This window comes from Typopeltis vanoorti, chromosome 4 (assembly GCF_054136105.1).
Source record: "Typopeltis vanoorti isolate ZY-2024b chromosome 4, IOZ_Tvanoo_1.0, whole genome shotgun sequence".
NCBI classification, from domain to species: Eukaryota; Metazoa; Arthropoda; class Arachnida; order Uropygi; family Thelyphonidae; genus Typopeltis; species Typopeltis vanoorti.
Window position 1 is genome coordinate 61,221,482 of NC_143552.1, and position 20,414 is coordinate 61,241,895.

A 20,414-nucleotide genomic window follows, 5' to 3' on the forward strand; every position below is an offset into this window, starting at 1 on the left:
GCCCATTTCCATTTTAGTCGCTTGTGTTGAAGAATGATCCCAGTGATGTGAGTCTGGCTTCTTATCCAAGTGTTTCGCTTCTTATTTTTTAATGTGATGCCTAGCATCAACGTTTCCATTTTTCTTTGAGTTGTTGTTAATTTATTTGCCAGTGCTTTTGTTACCTTCTGTAGCATAGAGTAATCCCTGATATTTAAAACATTGAGAGGGTTCCCCAAAATTCAAGTTTAAATACATGTGTACCATACTAGGAAATGAAAATTATAATGGAAATACCCCTTTTAACAGAACTTAATTCAAACAGAATATTTAAAAATGAGCGCCATTTGAATCGTATTATCAAAATATGCAGTTGTAAAAATAGAAATGCTGTTGTTTTCTAAATCGTGTAAAAAAAGCCATGTGAAAAGAGAATTAGCTGGAATCTTAACAACCTCAGCATAAATTTTATTTATTTATTTATTATTATATAAAGTCGAGAACTGTCACCTTTTCACTTTAATTGAAGCACTTCACAGCTTCTAGTTCCAAATAATTACTTAATGATTTAATATGACTGCCATTGGTCTAACATGTAAACCTGCCACCAGTGCCAGTAGGTTGTCAGTATTTTCTTTTCAAAAATATGTGATTACTGTTTAATTTGTACTTTTTCACTATAACTATAAACTTTACTGCAGTAAAAAAGAATTTTTGGAACTTGTTTGGTTATATTACTTGTTGAAAGTTTCTAATGCTGCAGAGGACGGGAGTAGCAGCAAGCTCATTAAAAGAAAGTGCCATCAGTGGTGCACCATGCAGCTACAACAAGCCAACTTGACACTGCTGCCAAAATGTCCTTAGTATTTTCTCTTCAAAAATATATAATTCCTGTTATATTTTCACTTTGTCACTATAGTTGCATATTTCTACATATTTTTACATATGCAATCTACAAGGTATTTCGTCAAGAGTTATCTTGTATGTCGGTTCATGAAGAAAAATTAGTTAATATCCATAATGCGACTCATGTTAGCCACCACCTGAACAAACAACATTGAACACATACAGTACTATTGAAATTGAAAATCAGAACTCGCTCCCATTCCTGGATACACTGGTCACACGGTTTACCACAAACCGACACATGCTGGCCAATATATATATGCTAACTTATATCACCACCCGTTGCAAAAATTTGGAGTCATCAAAAACAGTGTTATAACAATTTGCTCTAATCAACAAGCTCTTAAACAAGAATTAAAGATTATTAGCAACACATTTATAAATAATGGCTATAACAATAATACTATTAATAAAGTTCTTCATAAAACTTCATCAAGAAAGAATATGAAATAAAGATTACAATAAAACCATAGCAATCCCATACATTAAAGGGTTATCAGAAATAATCAATAGAATCCTACACCATTATAATCTTAATGCCGCTTTCAAACCACCTATAAAATTAAAAAACATATTCAACTTCTCTAAGGATCCTCTCCTTCCATTGGCACATCCTGGAGTTTATTGCATTGCATCTACTGCACCAGTAACTTACCTTATATTGGTGAAACTGGACGTACAATCCCTATACGTAAAAATAAATAAATAAATAAAAAAATAATAAAATTAAAAAAAAAACATATTAAATATAACAATTTTGGGGAAGCAGGCCTCTCAGATCACACTCTCAACACCCTAAAACATCTCAAAACAGTAGCATGTTTGAAAAAATGCAAGTATGCTTGCATTTTTTCAAACATGCTACTGTTTTTCACTTGTTCTGTTAATACAATTTTAAGTCTCTGTAATTTTTTATATATTTCTTTGAGTATGATACCTGATGATGTTCTTGTAACGAAACTAGTAAACTAGTAGTATCTTGTTAAATATATCTTGCCATCTTTTCTCTCGGTAATAGTCATTAAACTTATTTTATAATATTCCTACCGAGTAAAAATGAATTCTCCAAATATATATATATATATATATATATATATATATAAACATGTTGCTCTCCAGCCCAATTTAATTTGTAACCTAATAGATAATAATAATAGGACTCTAGCTTTGATGTAGTAAAAGTTTTTTTTTTTTTTTTTTTTTTTGTACTCACCAGAGGTCAGGCCAATAATTGTTGTAATGGTTGATCAGTAAGTTTAGTAAACCATGTAGATTGTAGTGCAGCTTGCTTCTTTGTATATATATATGTGTATGCTCTGTCGAAACGTTGAGTGTTCATTTTGGTTTATATTAAACTAAAGTTTTGTTCTAACACGGTAGTCGTCTCCATAATGTTTTTCATAATGTATTCTGATCACCGTGTAAGCATGAAAGAAAAGATTGCAAGATAATTGTTTCTCCCATTGGTAATTAGATTTTATGTACTTCTCAGGGTAGCAGAGTTCTGTATTTATGTACCCCAGAAAGCGTAACTGTTTTAATAGCGGCATTATGCAGCAGGTACTAATGTAATCACCATTTTAAAATTATGCTTCTTTATATTATCATTCCAATAATTTATGAATTCCACTATGTTCTACTATTAATACTACATTTTTAACTTAAGCAGTAATATATGTCATATGTGTTTGAAGTTATATTCTGCTTACTTCACTTGGGAACATGCAAATTTATCTGAATTTACTGTTAAGTTTCTTATATTTGATTTCCTAACATTATTCAACCTTTCTTTTTTTGCATATTTACAATGAAAAACTGTGGCAAGTGTGATCCTATGATGCTTGTTTTTTTCTGTTAATTTTTTTAAATTACTTTTGGTGACTGATGTTTTAATGTGATCTTTTAATGTTTGCTTTCAATTAGGCAAAAGAGAAAATTAGGTGATGAAGTTAGGACTGCAGTTGCAAATAAGAAAGTACTGGTAGGAAAGTAAGTGTTATATTAGAATCGTATTTTGTATATTCTAATTAATACTGTTAATTATATAGATCCAAAAATTATTATTCATAGCATGGTCTGCCAGTCCTAACTTGCCATATAGATCTCAGAATTTTAAAAATAATACATTTTAAAAGCTTTTAAGTACTATTGTTTAATTGGTATTATTTAACTTTCTTATGCTCCTTATGTTAAAGTTTTGATAGGTAGAAAAGAGGGGATATTGGGTAACATAAAAGTGAATAAAGCAGTTTTATAAAATTTGATGGAGAGGAAATTTTTCAGTACACAAGAGAAAAAAAGGTTCATGCCTGACGTCATGTAATATGTGGTTAGGTAGAGCATGGAGGCTAAATATTTTGGCTTGGAGAGCAGTGAATGACTGGAATGGATTGTCAAAGACAGTTTGCTTTCAGTGAATGAGTATAAGGAGAAGTGTCACAAACATTGTTTGGTGGTAGTTACCGTGGCTCTCCTGTGATGAGTCTTCAGACTCCATGAAGGTGCCTATATAATAACAATAATAATCATCTTGAGGTTTAATAATATTAAAAGTAAGCAGAAAAAATCGCTCTCTATTCAAGTAAAAATTTCATCTTCGTACACTTAGTACTCTTTTCCTCAGATGTGTATGCAGTGTAAGTAAGCATTTGTCATCAAATGCTTACTTATACTGCATAGGACAGTGAGAAAGCAAAAGAGAACTACAGAGTGTAGTTTTCTTTTGCTTTCTGCACATCCTTACAGAGAGTAAGGATGTGCGTTCAATTTGATTCTGTATAATTTCTTGTGTCATGTTGGTTTAATGGATAGGATTGAATATAAAGTTGTGCAGAAAAATTGAGAAAGATATTAAACTAAAAATAATAATAATAATAGACCAGTTAAAAAAAAAGTTTAAAATATTCATAAAAAGGAGATAATTGCATATAAAGTATGATCAAAACTCATTATGGCAAACTTGCTGTGGACCAAAAGAATAGTTTATCATAGTCTATGGTTTGCTGCTAATTCTTGAGAATAGTATTAATCCTTCAAGGAAAAACAGTAAGAAGAGTTTTATGGAATATAGTGATCTCTCTATATCAGTCAGAAATAATAAACAGCAAGTACACTTCTTGGAAAGAGGTCAATGGGGGGGGACCCCACCCCTGCTTCCAAATCAGTACAGCAGTGTCCAGGTGAAAGTGCTTGCAATAAGGGAACTGACGGAGTTTGAAAGAGGTGTTGTGATAGGATTCCATGTTGCAGGCCTATCTGTTCAGCAAATTGGGCCATCCCAGGTCAACAGTTACTGAGATGGAAGTGTAGGGAGTCATCTGCAAGTGCTACATGCAGTGGATGACCCATCATACTCACCGAACATGAGTGTAGGGTGCTGTGAAGAATAATGTGTAAAAACTACCATTCGTTAGTTGACATGTTGAATGCAGAGTTCTGGGCATCAACTGGAAAATGAATCTGCACAAAAACATTCAGAACTGAGTCTCACAACATGGGTTTCCATGGTAGGACTACAATATGCAAACCCCACATTACATGAACCAACATGCAGCATTATCTGACCAGCAAAATGATTTGACCAACATAATTAACTAATTAAGGAATTAATGCATTAGCATAACTGATGGAAACATAGTGGAACCTCATAAAAGGTCTCTTTAATGAAACTGATATGGATGGAAGAAAGAATAATTCATGACTGGAAGGATTTATTAATAATTGTGATGATGCAAAATTAGAAATAAGCAATATTAGGAAAATTGCTAAAAATATTTCGCTCTTAGGCAAATCTTGGAAAGAACTGGGAACTTGAGGTTCATGACTCATTCATTGATTTAAAAAAGTGTATACACACAATAAAATCCACAGATGTAGATTATCGGATATAAGATAGGTATTTAGCTTTTCAAAGAAATCAGCCATGACCAGAATCTTTATGAAGGAGTGTGGAGGCATTGTGGTTGTTAACAGTATCTTATCACAATTAGTAACTGAAACAAGAGGGGGGCCGCTTCTATCTTCTCGCACTCTTTAGTATAGCATTAGAATCTCTTCTTTCACATAATAATACTTAAAAATGGTTTAACACATAAGGGAAATTAGAATAACAACTCCTCTATATTTCGTTCACTATAACATGAGCATCATTCAGGGAAGAGAGTAAAAGAATTGGTTATAACATTCAAAATATGAACACAAGAATGAGTCAGACAGCATGAGTATGCCTCCCAAGTGTCTTGGTTACAGCTAAATGAACAAGGGGAAACACTATCAAAGTTCCAGTGAACAAATATAGTTCTGCAATTCAAAATTAATTGGAAAATTTTTTTTTAAATAAGTAAAATCATTTTTTGGCAATTACTTCCCAAAACTTGGAGACAGGCATGCAGTCTGTTCGATTAAAATTAGACTAATGACACAGAGTTTCTCAAATTTAAATTGACTGTGGTTCAACCTTTTTCAGATCCCAGTGAACTCTGTCTAGTGTTGATGGCATGAGAAGCTAGATCTGAATCCTCTGATTTTAGAAATCTCATGTAATCTTGTTGTTCTTGTGTTCTGATCTTAGCAGTTTGGTAAGTCTGCCTAAAATAGCAAAGTTGACATGAACCGAGTAGTTGATAAACACCAGCTAAGGATAGTGGAGACAATTTATCATACTGGTTTGAAAGTGGTGCATAGATTGTATTTGCAGAGAATCCCTGTTCATGTTGCCTTTGCTATTTTGGGTAGACTGACTATAAGATCAGAATCCCAAAATAGCGAGATTACAATTTCTTGAATCTGAGACACTAGACATAGAGTTAATTGGGATCAGACAAAGTTGTTGCACAACAGTAGATTTAAATTCAATCATCTATTCCTTGAAATGTGTGAAACCTTGCATCATAACCCTAATCTTAATCAAAACAGACTGCATGCCTTTCTCAAAGTTTTAGGAGTAATTATCAAAAATTGTTCATAAAATTATGTTTTTAAATTTTTTTCTCCCAATTAATTTTGAATTACACAACTATGCACAATTCCCTGGAACTTAAGTGTTTTCTCTTGTTCACTCAACTATGACCAAGAAGTATGTATACTCATGCTGTATGATGACTCCTTTGTTCATATTTTGAATAGTGTGACCAATTCTTTAGCTTCGCTCCTTGAATGAAACTCATGTTACAGTGAGCAAAATATATAGGAATTATTAATAAATTCTAATTTCCCTTACATGTATTGAACTATTTTTTCAAGTATATCTACCACAATTGTATAAACATGTAATTATAGATATTTCCACTTTCATGTTTTCACTACCAGTGCAATAAAATCATGATTATCTGGGATCTATCTCAAATAAATGGTTCTTATATTAATTAATAAATTTTGCTTAACTGACTTTTTTTTTTTTTTTTTTTTTTTTTTTTTTTTTTTTTAAAGATGAGCATTATAAACTTAAGGGGCCTTACAAGCTTGTCCAAAGTTGACTTTTGCAAGCATCTATGACTTACATGAAATTCAAATCCACAACCTTCATGGCAAATAAACAGTAACTTTTGGCAACTGAATTACCATGGCAGCCTTTTTAAAGGAAATTTGTCATGTCATACATTTGTTGTTTTTTCGAATTCTTCCAAAAACTGATGAAAATATGTACATTAATTAATCATATTCTTAATAATTCACTAATTGGCAGAAACTTGAAGCAAGACTTTGTTATAACATTCACTTACATAATGTGGAAACAGATATTTCTGCTTTCATGTGGATGCGTGCATAGTATTTGCCTGTGTGTGAGGGGGAAATATCTTGGAGATGAAACTGAAAATGAAAACTTCTGAAGTCAAATTTCTGGAAAAAACGGGAAAAAAAATCATTACATTACATCTCTAAGGAGTCTGAGGATCCATCATGGGAGGACACTGTAAACCTCATTAAATGTGTGTTGCCTTTTGGTCAGAAAGACTTAAATTCGAATCCTGTTTGAGATGCAAAGAACCTTTATATAAGATCTTTTGACTGAAGGTGAATTTAATTGGTTTTATACAGAGGTGGAATATTTTTTTTTATCCTGAAAACTCAGAGCAAACTGGTCAGAAGAACACATAATTTACAAACATAATATGCTGGCCTTGGTGTAGAATGCATTTGGGCTAATATCAAAAGCTAATAAGGCTACAACATACACTCCCACCATCTACAGTACTGAATTCTCCACCTACACATGACACCACCACCATCTGCCAATCACTTATTATTTTTGTCTGTTATTAAAATATAATTTTAGAAAAATAATTATTTAATTAACTGTCACAAAATGTGTTAGAAAATGTGAAATTCAACTCTGCTTGAGTATGCTAAAAGTATTATATACAAATAAGATTATAGTATTAACCAAATAAATTATGGAAATTTCTTATATATTGATTAATTAGAAATTAATGAACATATAAACCAGCATTTCCCAGACTGTGGGCCGTGGCCCCCTTGGGGTCCATAGGTTTTTGTTGAGGGGGGGGGGAGTGAAATAATGAAAATGTTTTAAGACCAAGTAGATTTTTTTATCTTAAATGAAACATATTTAATTTTTATTATTTATATTTTTTTTTTGTTATTTTTTATATTTTAATGGAAAAAAAATCACACATTGGTGTGGGTTCACAAATTTTGCTTCCTGCGTATTTCGGTGCTTAATGAATATTACTAAATATAGGCTTATTCATATAAGTTTCATTTCAAAGCAGAAATCTAAAAATTGCATTTTCAAATATTTCACCTGATATTGGTGTAGAAGTGATATTGAAATACCTAATACCTCCATCACATTAAATTGTTATTAAACTTCTTTTATGTTTTTAATTCTTTCTTGATTACTAATTGTTTTACGTTTCATGTGCTTGTACTGCAAATGTTCAATAACAATATATCTATCTATATAGAAATATGAGATAATGTGCCGTGTTTCATGTGTATGTAAGATGCTAAAAATGTAATATTTGCATTTGATTTTTGCAATATTCGCTGTGTATGTTTTGTATTAAATATAAATACAATAAATATTATAATAATATGTCTATATTACGATTTTTTTCCGAGGGGGCTGTGAAATATTTTAATTTTTCCAAAGGGGGCCATGACATCCAGAAGTTTGGGAAGCACTGATATAAACAGTTTGCTTTTTTTTCAGATAAGCTTTATGCTATTAATTGTTATTGTTTATATCATGTTTTGTCTGCTCTTACTTGGATGTGATGATTTTTTATCATTTTTAAGTAAATAAACAAAGGTAAATAACTAAATAAAATTACTTAAATTTTTCCAAAGGGGGCCATGACATCCAGAAGTTTGGGAAGCACTGATATAAACAGTTTGCTTTTTTTTCAGATAAGCTTTATGCTATTAATTGTTATTGTTTATATCATGTTTTGTCTGCTCTTACTTGGATGTGATGATTTTTTATCATTTTTAAGTAAATAAACAAAGGTAAATAACTAAATAAAATTACTTAAATATAAAGAGCTAATAAGCTTCATTTCGGCAATGAAAACATTACTTAAATTAAGGGGATATTAAATCCCACATAGTTTTAAAACCGAATAAGAAACTCAAAGATTGGAATCAGAGAGTTTCTTGCTGAATATAGTAAGCTATACAACGCTAGGGTCGCCGATACTTTATAGTTTACTATATTCGGCAAGAAACTCTGATTCCAATCTTTGAGTTTCTTATTCGGTTTTAAAACTATGTGGGATTTAATATCCCCTTAATTTAAGTAAATAAAATTAAACTTTTTTTTGTTTGTTTTCTTTCCATGCAGTGCAGAAATGAATAGATTGTGGAATTTATGTCCAGATAATTGGGAATCTTGCAGATCGAAACAAAGGTATAATAAATTTATATAATCTTATTCTGAAAATACTGAGAAGAAAACCCATATTTCAAAACACATTCAATGCTAGACACATTACCCTGGCTCAAAAATGAGTGTTCTATTTGGTATAATCTTAAACAACTTATTATCTCAACTCTTGTAATCCTGAAGAACCATTTTTCTTTGTCCATAATGTCAGTGTGTTCTTCTTGTCCAAAGAAGAATTCAAGACAGGGGGAGAAAATTAGAGACCAATTTGTATCCTTTGAATGATGGTTAAGATTTCATAAGTTGGATGTGGTTCATATTTAGAAATCAATGGGTAGGAATATGATATAATGTATTGTGGGAGGCAGCATGGTTTTGGCGAAGTCTTGCATTAACATGCTTGGACCTGTTTAATTTGTACATTAAGATATTAGTGATGGTCTGAAGAGCAATAGCAATTGAATCTGATATAGAGACCCTTCAAGATGATTTTAAAATTATGGACAGAGAATAATGGTTTAATCAAGCATTGCACAGCATAAGTTATGCAATTTAGTTTGAAGATATTGGAAGCTGTGTATTACTTGATAGGAATGCACTCTTAGAAACTGATGAGACTAAGGATTTGGAAGTGATAGCAGACTGAGGATTGAAGTTCATAGGACATGTTATGAAAGGTGGCTAAACTGCACAAGCATCACTGCAGTGTTGAAAGTCCAAGGCCTTGATAACTACATGGATGTTTTTGGGAATGAGGTAGAGAGAAATTAGAATTGGGGAACCAGTAGCATCAGGTCTGTGGTATATGCACAAAGGATCTCTGAATTACAAAGGGTTTAACAAAGCTGGAAAAGAGTGACTGTGACAGAAATTTATAAATTACTGAGAAACTTTATAGAGTAGACACAGGAGAAATATTTCAGCATGTTATGGAAGAAAAAGGAACAAGGAATCATACCTGAGAATTGAGTAAGTTGAATAAGACTAGATTTTTTGCATGGTAAGCAGTGAATAAACACAATAGTTTGCACAAAAAATGCGAGGTGTGAGAGGTCTGTAAATCGTGTTGGGTAGTAGGGTCTGTGTTGGGTCTTAAAATTTCATTAGATGCTTGAAAAATAATGATTGTGGTGCAATATTTTGCATAATAAAACAATAAAAAATTTTAAACATTCAAGACAAAAAAGCATGTGTTTATTATTATTATTTTTGTGAATTTTTGATAAAAATAATGCCAATTGCAGTATTGCACTAACATTTGAAAGTCCTGCAGCTGTAACTTGCATTAGATATTATATATTTGAAACATATTTGAATCATAACTAAGTGACAAGTCATGTGAGCCTACTACTTTTTGCATATGCTAGGATTGTCTACATAATCACCTGTAACTGTCAGTGCAAATGCATGTTCTTGGGTTGGCATTTTTGTAGGAGAAAAATCTCTGCCACTTTCATTTGAGATCACCTAACTCACCTTCAATTGAAAAGCATTTAAAAATGTTCCTCTTATATATATATCGAAATTTTTCACATGTAACTTATATAATTTTTTAATTATAGTAGGTCAACAGCCTTTATATACAAGTGGCCTAATTGTGAAGATACTTAATGTGCAAACTTGGTTTGCTTTGAGTATGAGATTAAAGCAAATATTATTTTTTGTCTATTATAATTTAATTTCCTTTGTACTTATGGCAGAACTCATGTTTATATAAATAGGCACTAGTGTATTCTGTTTTTTCCTTAAATTTTCCAGCACAAGCTGTAATAGTTTGCTCAGTAATGATGATGCCCTTTGGTTGGAAACCATTGCCGTTCGTATCTAAAATGTGAAGAACCTTTATAAAGGCTTTCAGGTGAAGATGATTTAGTCTCATATGGAGATGGCAGTGTTTTTCCTTATAGAAACTGAACTTTTTTTTTATCTTGCAAAATAGTCAAACTGGCCAGTTGCAATTAACAGACATGCTTTCTTTAATTCAGAACAGTCCTTGAAACAGTAGCGATGGGAAACTATTTTTAAGTGCAATTAACGAGGAGCAACATGCAGCCTTATTTATATGAAAAAATAGTGGAGAATTGCCTTTATGCCATTATAGAGGCCGTATTTGGATATCACGTACTTCAACTCAAATGTCCTAATATTTCTGAAAATGTAGTGTGTGTAAAAGAGAGAGAGAGAGAAATTAATAGTTTCCTGTTACTAATACTGGAACAACAGAAAGAAACAACAGAAATAATATATGGGTATTATTTTCAGAATAATACCCATATATTTACAGTATATTTACAGAAACTGGAGCCTACGTGAGAATATCAAATAGTTTTGAAATTGTTATGCATGCACGCACACACACGTTGCAATTTCAGAACTATTTGATATCCACATGTAGGCTCCAGTTTCTGTAAATATACACACAGTATATTGTTTCTGTTGTTTCTTTCCAATATTAGTAATGGGGGAACTATTCATTTCTCTCTCTCTCTCTCTCACACACATACACTACATTTTCAGAAGTACTTGGACAGAATCATATGCTATCCAAATATAGGATCTATAATGACATAGAGGCAATTCTTCTACTGTTATTCATATAAATGAGGTTGTATGTTGCTTCTTGTTAATTGCACTTAAAAATTCCATGGCGAGTAGAGTTTCAATATGACCTGGTGATTGGATATACAACACTTCAGGTCTGATGCTAACACATTTTAAGGAGTTCAAAATCTTGTAAATCATTGTATGAAGTATCTTATGCAGGAAGAAGATGAAATTCCATATTGAGTGTTGAATTCAGAAATAACTGGCTATATTTTTACAGAAAGAGAACTAAGAATAGGGCTTCTTTTTCTGACTAAACATGTATGATAAAAGTGACTATAGCTAGAACTAATCATCTGGGAAACTAGATGTTAGAGGGTTATTATACCTGCAGAAATTTCATAGATAAGCCATAGCTTAAACTTGTGATTATGAACTTTTAGCTTATCAATGGTTATGCAACATACATACAAGGAGCAACATACAACCTCATTTATATGAATAACAGTAGAAGAATTGCCTCTATGTCATTATAGATCCAATATTTGGATATCATATGATTCTGCCCAAGTGTCTAAATACTTCTGAAAATGTAGTGTATGTGTGTGAGAGAGAGAGAAATGAATAGTTTCCCCATTTGTATTTGCAGAATGGTTTATGGAGAAACGTAAAACATTCTGTGGATTAAGGACACTTTTACTCACTATTTTCAACCAAAGTATGAGTCTAGATCTGCTGACAACCCAGGGAACACTTCTTATAATATTGTCTCAACTATAATGCAAGGTGGTCAGATGTTTGTCAGTATGGAGATATCATAAAGACAAGCATCATAATGTTATATGCTATAGCAACAAGAGAGGGGGAAAATTGGGAGTAGCAGTTGATTCAAGGTAAAAGCTTACAGAATTGACTGCTACAACAGCTCGATTTCATTACATGCTGTTGCTTGAGAGAGATAAGTATTTGATATTTTATAGCCAGGTATGCAGTCTTAGACATTCATGGTTTTCTATTGATGAGTGATAACTTTCTGCTAAAAATTTGTGAAAGTGACTGCATTAAGAGCACAGCACAAAAGATTTGTTGAACCATATATAATAGACATTATACAAGGAACTGCATTAATTTAAAAAAAAAAAAAACATTAAATTTCGCCCATTAAAAACATGCAGTCACTTTTTGGAATGCAGATTAAAACTGAAGTAGTAAGTGTACAATAGTAATATATTTTCTTCAGATATTTATGTGATTTAAGAAATCATTCCCTACAGGAGTTAACAAAAACTTCTGTGGAATCAGCAGTCATATGATATAATTATCCTATAGAACCTTAGTCATTCACACTCTTAGCATGTCCAACACATTCTCAACTTCTCTCTTCATCACGCCTCTTTCAGGGATGGCCTCTCATTCTTTACATGGACTAGTATATATGAGGGTGGTCTGAAAAGTTCTCAGCCTCTACCATAGATGGCAAGATTTTTTTTTTCTAAGTTGGTACAAGTTGGTAAATTTTTATGAAATTCATTTGAAGTTCATAAAAATTTATGTTCACTCTTCTCTTTCGTTTTTCAACAATTAAGCAATGGGCTGCCAACTTTAACCGACTTCTGTCCACGGGTTTGACTGCTGTTTGGATTCTGGTGTGTAATGGTGAATCCAAGTCTCATCTATAGTAATAAATCGACTCACAAAATCAGTTTTATTCTTGTTAAAATGCTCCAAACACTGTTCAGAGATTTTCATGAGTGCATTTTTGATCTGCTGTGAGCAAGCACAGCACTCATCTTCTGCAAAGTTTTTTCACTTGCAATTCTTCATGCAAAATATATACTACACGGTCTTTTGAAATGCCTATTGTCTCAGCAATTTCACGCACTTTGACTCTCTGGTCATGCAATACCATATCGTGCATTTGATCAGTGATTTCTGGTGTTGTTACACTTTTTGATATCCTTCATGTGGATCATCTCCAAGACTGGTACAGCCACATAAACTTGGCAACCCATTTCTTAATTGTCGAAAATGAAGGAGAAGAGTGCCCATAAACTTTTATGAACTTCAAATGAATTTCATAAAAATTTACCAACTTGTACCAAATTAGGAAAAAAAAAAATCTTGCCAATAGTGTTGCCATCTATGGTTGAGGCCAAGAACTTTTCAGACCACCCTCATAGATACTAGTCCATGTAGAGAATGAGAGGCCATCCCTGGAAGTTGTGTAGAGGTGTGATGAAGAGAGAAGTTGAGAATATGTTGGACATGCTAAGAGTGTGAATGACTAAGGTTGAAAGAAGTTGAGAACTGACTTTGTCTTCCGATGTCTTTCTGGCTGATGGAACCGATAAAGTCAGTTCCATCAGCTGGAAAGGTCATGGCATTGGTGTTTTGGGATCCTAAAGACATTTTGTTCATTAATTATTTTGAAAAGGGTAAAACAATAACTGGGGAATATTATTCTGATCTTTTAACCAGACTAGATGAAAAAATTCATGAGAAAAGACCCAGTTTGCAGAAAAAAAAAATCATCTTTCATCAGGACAAAGCACCTGCCCACAAAGGTGTTTTGGCAATGTGAAAATTAAGAGATCTGCACTATGAATTGTTGGAACATCCACCCTATTCCCCAGATTTGGCTCCTCTGACTTGTCTCTTCCCAAAACTAAAACTCTTCCTCGCTGGTCAGCGTTTTTCTTTGAATCAAGAGGTGATTGCAGCTGTAGAGGGGTATTTTGCAGATCATACTGAAAACCACTACAGGTATGGGATAATGGCGCTGGAGCATCGCTGGAATAAATGTTAGTCTTAAGGGAGATTATGTTGAAAAATAAAAATAATTTCGAAATTATAAATTTGTTTTTTCTTTGTTAGGCTGAGATCGTTTCAGACCACCCTTGTATTCTCTGCTCTAGGAGGCCCAATATCACACACATCAGACTGCCTTATGTCCTTTTGGTATGCATGTTGAAGAAATTATGCAAGCTATTGATATGAATTTTGCTAACTTTGCCTATACCAAACATAATAACATTCCTCAATGGCAGGTTTGCACTCCATTATGCAACCTTTCACTGTGTCAACTAAAGAAATCTGACATAGCATCTGTCTACATACAGTTATTTAATGCATGCAGAGCCAAACTGTCTGATTTCCTTCCCATCTATACTGATGGTTCAAATTCTGAAACCTTTGTTTTTGTAGCATTTCCTGATTTATCACATCCATTCTGATTCCAGTTCATTGTAGTAATTATACAGCAAAGTTGCATGCAATTCAGCTTGCACATGTATGTTAAAAACCACTACCAAAAGTTTATAATTTATACATCATTGGATTCTTTACAATCCATCTTGTCACTTATGTATAATGCACAACCAGTGCTTTGTGAGGTTTTACAGCTGTTGTATGAATTGGGGCCCTTAATTTTGAAATTCAGCTGTGCTGGATTGGCCGTGTCACATTGGAATTAAGAGAAATGAGACTGCAGATACTGCGGCTAGATCTGCTTATGTTTTCCAGGGGTACTGTCTGTCAGTCCCATATACAGACTACAGACGTTCAGAGTTAATAGCACAATGGCAGGAAGCACTGACAAATAAATTGGAGAAGATTAAGCCTGAAATTAAGAATTAGCAGTGAAGTTAACAGAGAAACAGAAAAGAGGATGTTGTTCTTGCTAGGCTTTGTGTAGGTCACAATCATCTTACACATTCATATTTACTGATGGCTGATGACCCAATGTGTGAACTATGCAATGTGCAGTTCACCATTTGTCATGTGCCAGCACTTCACTCAAGAAAGGAATGAATTTTTTACTACATTCACTTAGTCATAATACACTCAGGCTGATTTTATCACACTCAGATAATTTGTATTTTAACTTTTTAAAAAGAATTAATTTATGCAGACACATTTGATTATAAATTCCATTTATATGCGGATACTTCTTTGCTTTACTAAATTTTTTTACAATTTACTGTTTGTACATAAAATGTTATTTGCTGTCTGTTTATTGCTGCTTATTATTACCCTGAGTACATCTGCAACCTTGGTTTGGCACAGTATGACCTTTGCTGTTCTTACACCAATAAACTCCTAATCATGTGACTCACAAAACCATACATATCCACTTCACCAACATCTGTGGCCTAAACTCCAACCTTAATAGTGTCCACTACCACCTTTAGCCTACCAAATCCCACCTCTTTTTTTGACAGAAACTCAAATCTCATCTCTCCCCAGCACTATTTATCTCAACCTTCCAAACTACTCACTCTTTAACAACTTTCGTCCCAAGGGTGTCTGTGCATACATCCGCTCTGACATACCTTGCCGGAGAGCACCCAATTTTGACCTCCTTTGGTTGAAAATATCCCTTTCCCCACTCAGTCATATTCATTTGCTGTCTCTATCGCTCTCCCCCCCCCCCCCCAATGCAACCAACCACTCTGAGCTCTTTAATTTCCTCTCCTTAAAAATTGATTTTCTCCAATCCCACTTTCCAAACAGCGAAATTATTCTCCTAGGAGATTTTAATGTAAACAATACCAGCTGGCCTTCCTCCTCCATTTGTACATCATCTTGCAGGCAGAGATGCTGAAACATTTGCCATCACTAATGACCTTACACAACTTGTTAAGATGCCAACCAGAATACCAGATAAACCCAAGCCACTTTCCCAAACACCCTAGATCTCTTCCTCACCAATGACCACTCCAAATACACAGTGAAAGTAGTGAGCCCCCCCGGGTAATTCTGACCACAATCTAGTGTTCATCTCCTCTCCCATGCAACAATGCTTACACAGACACTCCCATACAAGAGTAGTTTGGCATTATAACAGTGCCAAGTGGGACAACCTCTACAACTTCTATGCATTTCCATGGTTGGACTATTGCCTCAGGCTTTCTGAACTTATTACCAAAGTAATCCTCACCAGCATGGAAACATACATCCACACACTAATCTGAACTGCCATTCCCTAACTAAACCCTGGTTCTCCAAAAGATGTGCCAAGGCTGTACAGATGAAACACCAGACATACTATAACTAGCTGAAATCAAGAATCTCATCCTCCTTTAGAGCTTATACCAAAGCCTGGAATAGATGCAAAAAAAAAAAATCAATGCTTCCAAAACAGAGTTCGAAAGAGCAAAAAGCAGGAAACTAGCAGCCTGTCTAATTGGCAGGAAAGCCTTTTGGTCTCTCACTAAAGCAATTGGCCGTAACTTCTGCCCAACAGTATTCCCGCTCTTATCATACCCAGGTGGCTCTGTTGCATCATTACCCACAGAAAAAGCCAATCTTCTGGTTTCACACTTTGCTTCCAATGCATGCATAACTGACGATGGTAAATGTTCCCCCAACCATTCTAGACACCCAACATACAATGCTCCCTATATCCTTTTGCTACGATGAGATCAGAAAAATACTGCCCAAATTAGACACAAAAAAGTCTCCTGGTTTTGATGGCATTCCCCCAATTGTCCTGAAAGTTTGCACACCAGAACTGACTCCTCTCCTATGTCGCCTATATATACTCTTTTACTCCACTGGAATCTATCCCACAAACTGGAGATTGCCTATATTCAACTCATTCCCAAGAAGGATGACAAGTGACTGCTGTCCAGCTACCACCCTATCTCGCTTACCTCAGTCCTGTCTAAAATAATGGAAAAAATCATCAATTCCCAACTCCTACACTACCTTGAAGAACCCACCTAATAAACAACTGCTGTGTGAATTCCTTCGCTGCTGATCAACAGGAAATCTGCTCACATATGTCACTCATTTCTGGACCATGGAGAAGTTTGGCAAATCTCAAGTGGTTGCACTTGACATCCCCAAAGCCTTTGACCGGGTCTGGCACAAGGCTTACTAAGCAAATTACCATCATTTGGTCTGACCCAGGACTTCTGTAGTTGGATGGCCAGCTTTCTGTCTGGATGCACACTGTTGTGATGGTGGATGGCTCCCTATCCTCTCACAATTCAATTAATGCTGGAGTTCCACAAGGTTCTGTCCTCTCACCAACCCTCTTCCTGCTATATATCAACGACCTACTTCAGTTGACCTCCAACCCAGTACACAGTTTTGCAGACAACAGCACACTACACTACTCACTTTCATTTGATAAACCTTACCCTACACAACTCACTTCAAGTACAGAACATCAACCACCCTGAATTCTGATCTCCAAGTCATCCTACATTGGGGTTTGGATAACCTCATCAATTTCAATGCTAATAAAACCCAGTTCTGTCCTATTTCCCATAAAAAGAGAACAATTTTTTCCCAGTATCCTTTTTGATGATACCCAAATTTCCAGACAACTTGAGATCTCTCTTCTTGGAATTACCCTCACATCAATCCTCTACTGAAATAACATCACAACCATTGCATCCACAGCTTCAAAAAAAACTAGGATTTCTCTTTTGCTCAAGATGTTACTTCACCCCCTGAACAGCTGTTAACATAATACAAATCCACCCAGCTATTGAATACTGCTCCAACATATGAGGTGTGGGTCCCTAAAAGCTCTCTCAAAATGCTTGACTCAATACAGAGGAGAGCAATTAGACTTATTAAATGCACAGATGTTTGGTTTCTGCAATATGTATATTCTACAAATATTTCCTTGGGAAATGCTCATCTGAAATGACATCAATAATTCCTCCACTCAGTACTAAGCTTGTTGGAACACGTACAGCTGCTGCTCAACAGCCCTTCACAGTACACCTAGAAACAAACAGAACAAGTTTCTTTTCCTCCTCCTTCATCTTTGCAACTGCTGCACTGTGGAACACTCCTCCTGCTGTGTTTCCCAAGGAATACAATTTAGTCATTTAAATCAAATGTTAACAAGTTCCTTCTTTCCCAACCCACTGCCCATACATGGTACTGATGTACTATAGGTTGATCAACTAACCTCTTGTGTATGGCTGCAACATTTAAAAAAAAAAAAAAAAAAAAAAAAAAATCTACCCAACCAACCTCTCGCTCTTCACACTGTTTATAATCTCTTCTTGCTAATCACAGTAAAATTTCACCAACTTAAGCTTCTCCTTCATAATATCATCTCTACCTGTCCACTTACTCTGCAGTTTACACTTCCCAAGCCTTTCCCCCATAACTGACATTTCCTTATACAGTATCACCACCTCATCATGTATCTTTGCTTCTCACTAGGCTTCATATCATAGCAGAAATGTGTATCTCGTCCTTTGCAACCTGAAGTGTGGCATCTATACTTCAGCCATCTCTTACCCATCATGATCTTGAATCTCATTCATCTCCTGACAGATCCACTAATATACAGTGCTATATATATATATATATATATGGAAAGGCTTTGGCTTGGGTGTCATTGATTATTAATATTATCACTTCACAGTATAAACAATACCAAGAGAATTAAAAATACATTTATTAAATATTAAACTTACTAATATTTCACTTGTTTTCTCTCCAGCCTCTTCAGAGTCCAATTATAATTGTAGAAAACAGCTCAGATTGTAACTGAAACCAAATTCATGTCCTTATATGGCACCTTCTATGAGCCAATTTATGGCAAATTAATGCAATCGTACTTGAAGTTTGGGAGAGTGCTTTATAAAGGGTGTGGTAAAGTGTTGCCAATGAGAAAAAAAAAGACAGCGTGACAGCTGACAGTTCAGGGTTATTAAAAATGGAGCACTACACGAAAGAACAACACATTTTCATTGTTGAGCAATATTTTAAAAATAATGAAGGTTTGGCAGCTACAGTTCGCAATTTTCGTACAAAATATGGTCGGAATAGTGATTTAACTTCATCAACTGTGAAAAGATTAATTAAAAAATTCGAGGAAACTGGATCAGTTAGTGATCTTATACACTGTGGCCGTCCTTCAACAAGTCATTCAACAGAAAACATCGAAGCAGTTCGTGAGAGTGTTCCTGAGAGTCCAGGAACATCAATTCGGCACCGTGGTCTTGAATTGGGCATTTCGAGAAGCTCTCTACAGCGTATTCTCACGAAAGATTTGCATCTTTATGCTTACAAAGTTCAATTGACTCAAGAACTGAAGCCTACTGACCACACAGAGCAAAGAGAGTTCGTTGAATGGATTATGGAACAACAAGTGGATGCTTATTTTTCAAACAAAATCGTCTTCAGTGATGAGGCTCATTTTCATCTTGATGGCTTCGTTAATCAACAAAATTGTCACATTTGGGATTCAGAAAATCCGCAAGTGATTGTTGAGAAAGAAATGCATCCACAACGTGTCACTGTTTGGTGTGGATTTTGGGCTGGAGGCCTCATCGGTCCACTCTTCTTCGAAAATGCAGCTGGTAAGGCAATAACAGTTAATGGTGCTCGCTATCACGACATGATAATCCAGTTTTTTGTGCCTAAATTGCAAGATATGGATGTGGACGACATGTGGTTTCAACAAGACGGTGCCACATGCCATACAGCCCGAGAAACAATTCAATTACTGCATGAGTCATTTCCTGGTCGTGTAATTTCCCATTTTGGTGATCAGAATTGGCTACCCAGATCATGTGACTTAAACGCCGTTGGGGTTTTTTGAAGTCTAAGGTTTATGCCAACAAGCCCACGACCATCCACGCCTTGAAGGAGGAAATTGAGCACTGTATCAACGAAATTCAGCCACATTTATGCAAAACGGCCATGGAAAATTTCGACAAAAGGGTGCGTGTGTGCCAGCAAAGTTGTGGAGGCCATTTACCCGATATGCTATTCCATGCATAACCCTATACTGTATACTTTATGAATCAATAAGAAATTACAATTTTTAATTAAAAACCTGTGTTTTCTATCAAAATTACTTCTTACATGAATTTTGGGACACCCTGTAGCTGATGTTGATTCAAAAAATAGTAGCAGACCTACAGTATAAAGACTTCTGTGTAACATTGATGTATTTCTTCATCTAATCCTATGTGAAGGAATATCCATAGCATGGTGTGCCAATTCTGACTTGCTATACAGATGATCACAGATTTAATTTTTGTTTCCTTTAAAGCAGATGTTAACTGATTTACAAGTCTACAAAGTAAGCTAAACTAGAGGCACAAGGAACTTTATACACTTCAGGATGTACTAAAGGATGAAGTTGATCTTTAGGGGA

General features: G+C 34.6%; 1 protein-coding gene across 2 annotated transcripts in view; it reads left to right on the forward strand.

The window, feature by feature from the left end:
• Positions 1–20,414, forward strand: part of Hpr1 (THO complex 1-like protein Hpr1) — a 311,940-nt gene that overhangs the window by 234,128 nt on the left and 57,398 nt on the right. For both annotated transcript variants that reach the window (XM_090391220.1, XM_090391221.1), the window contains exons 15-16: positions 2,809–2,874; positions 8,690–8,755. In XM_090391220.1, coding sequence (XP_090247346.1) covers positions 2,809–2,874; positions 8,690–8,755 — 132 coding nt within the window. The remainder of the gene's footprint in view (positions 1–2,808; positions 2,875–8,689; positions 8,756–20,414) is intronic.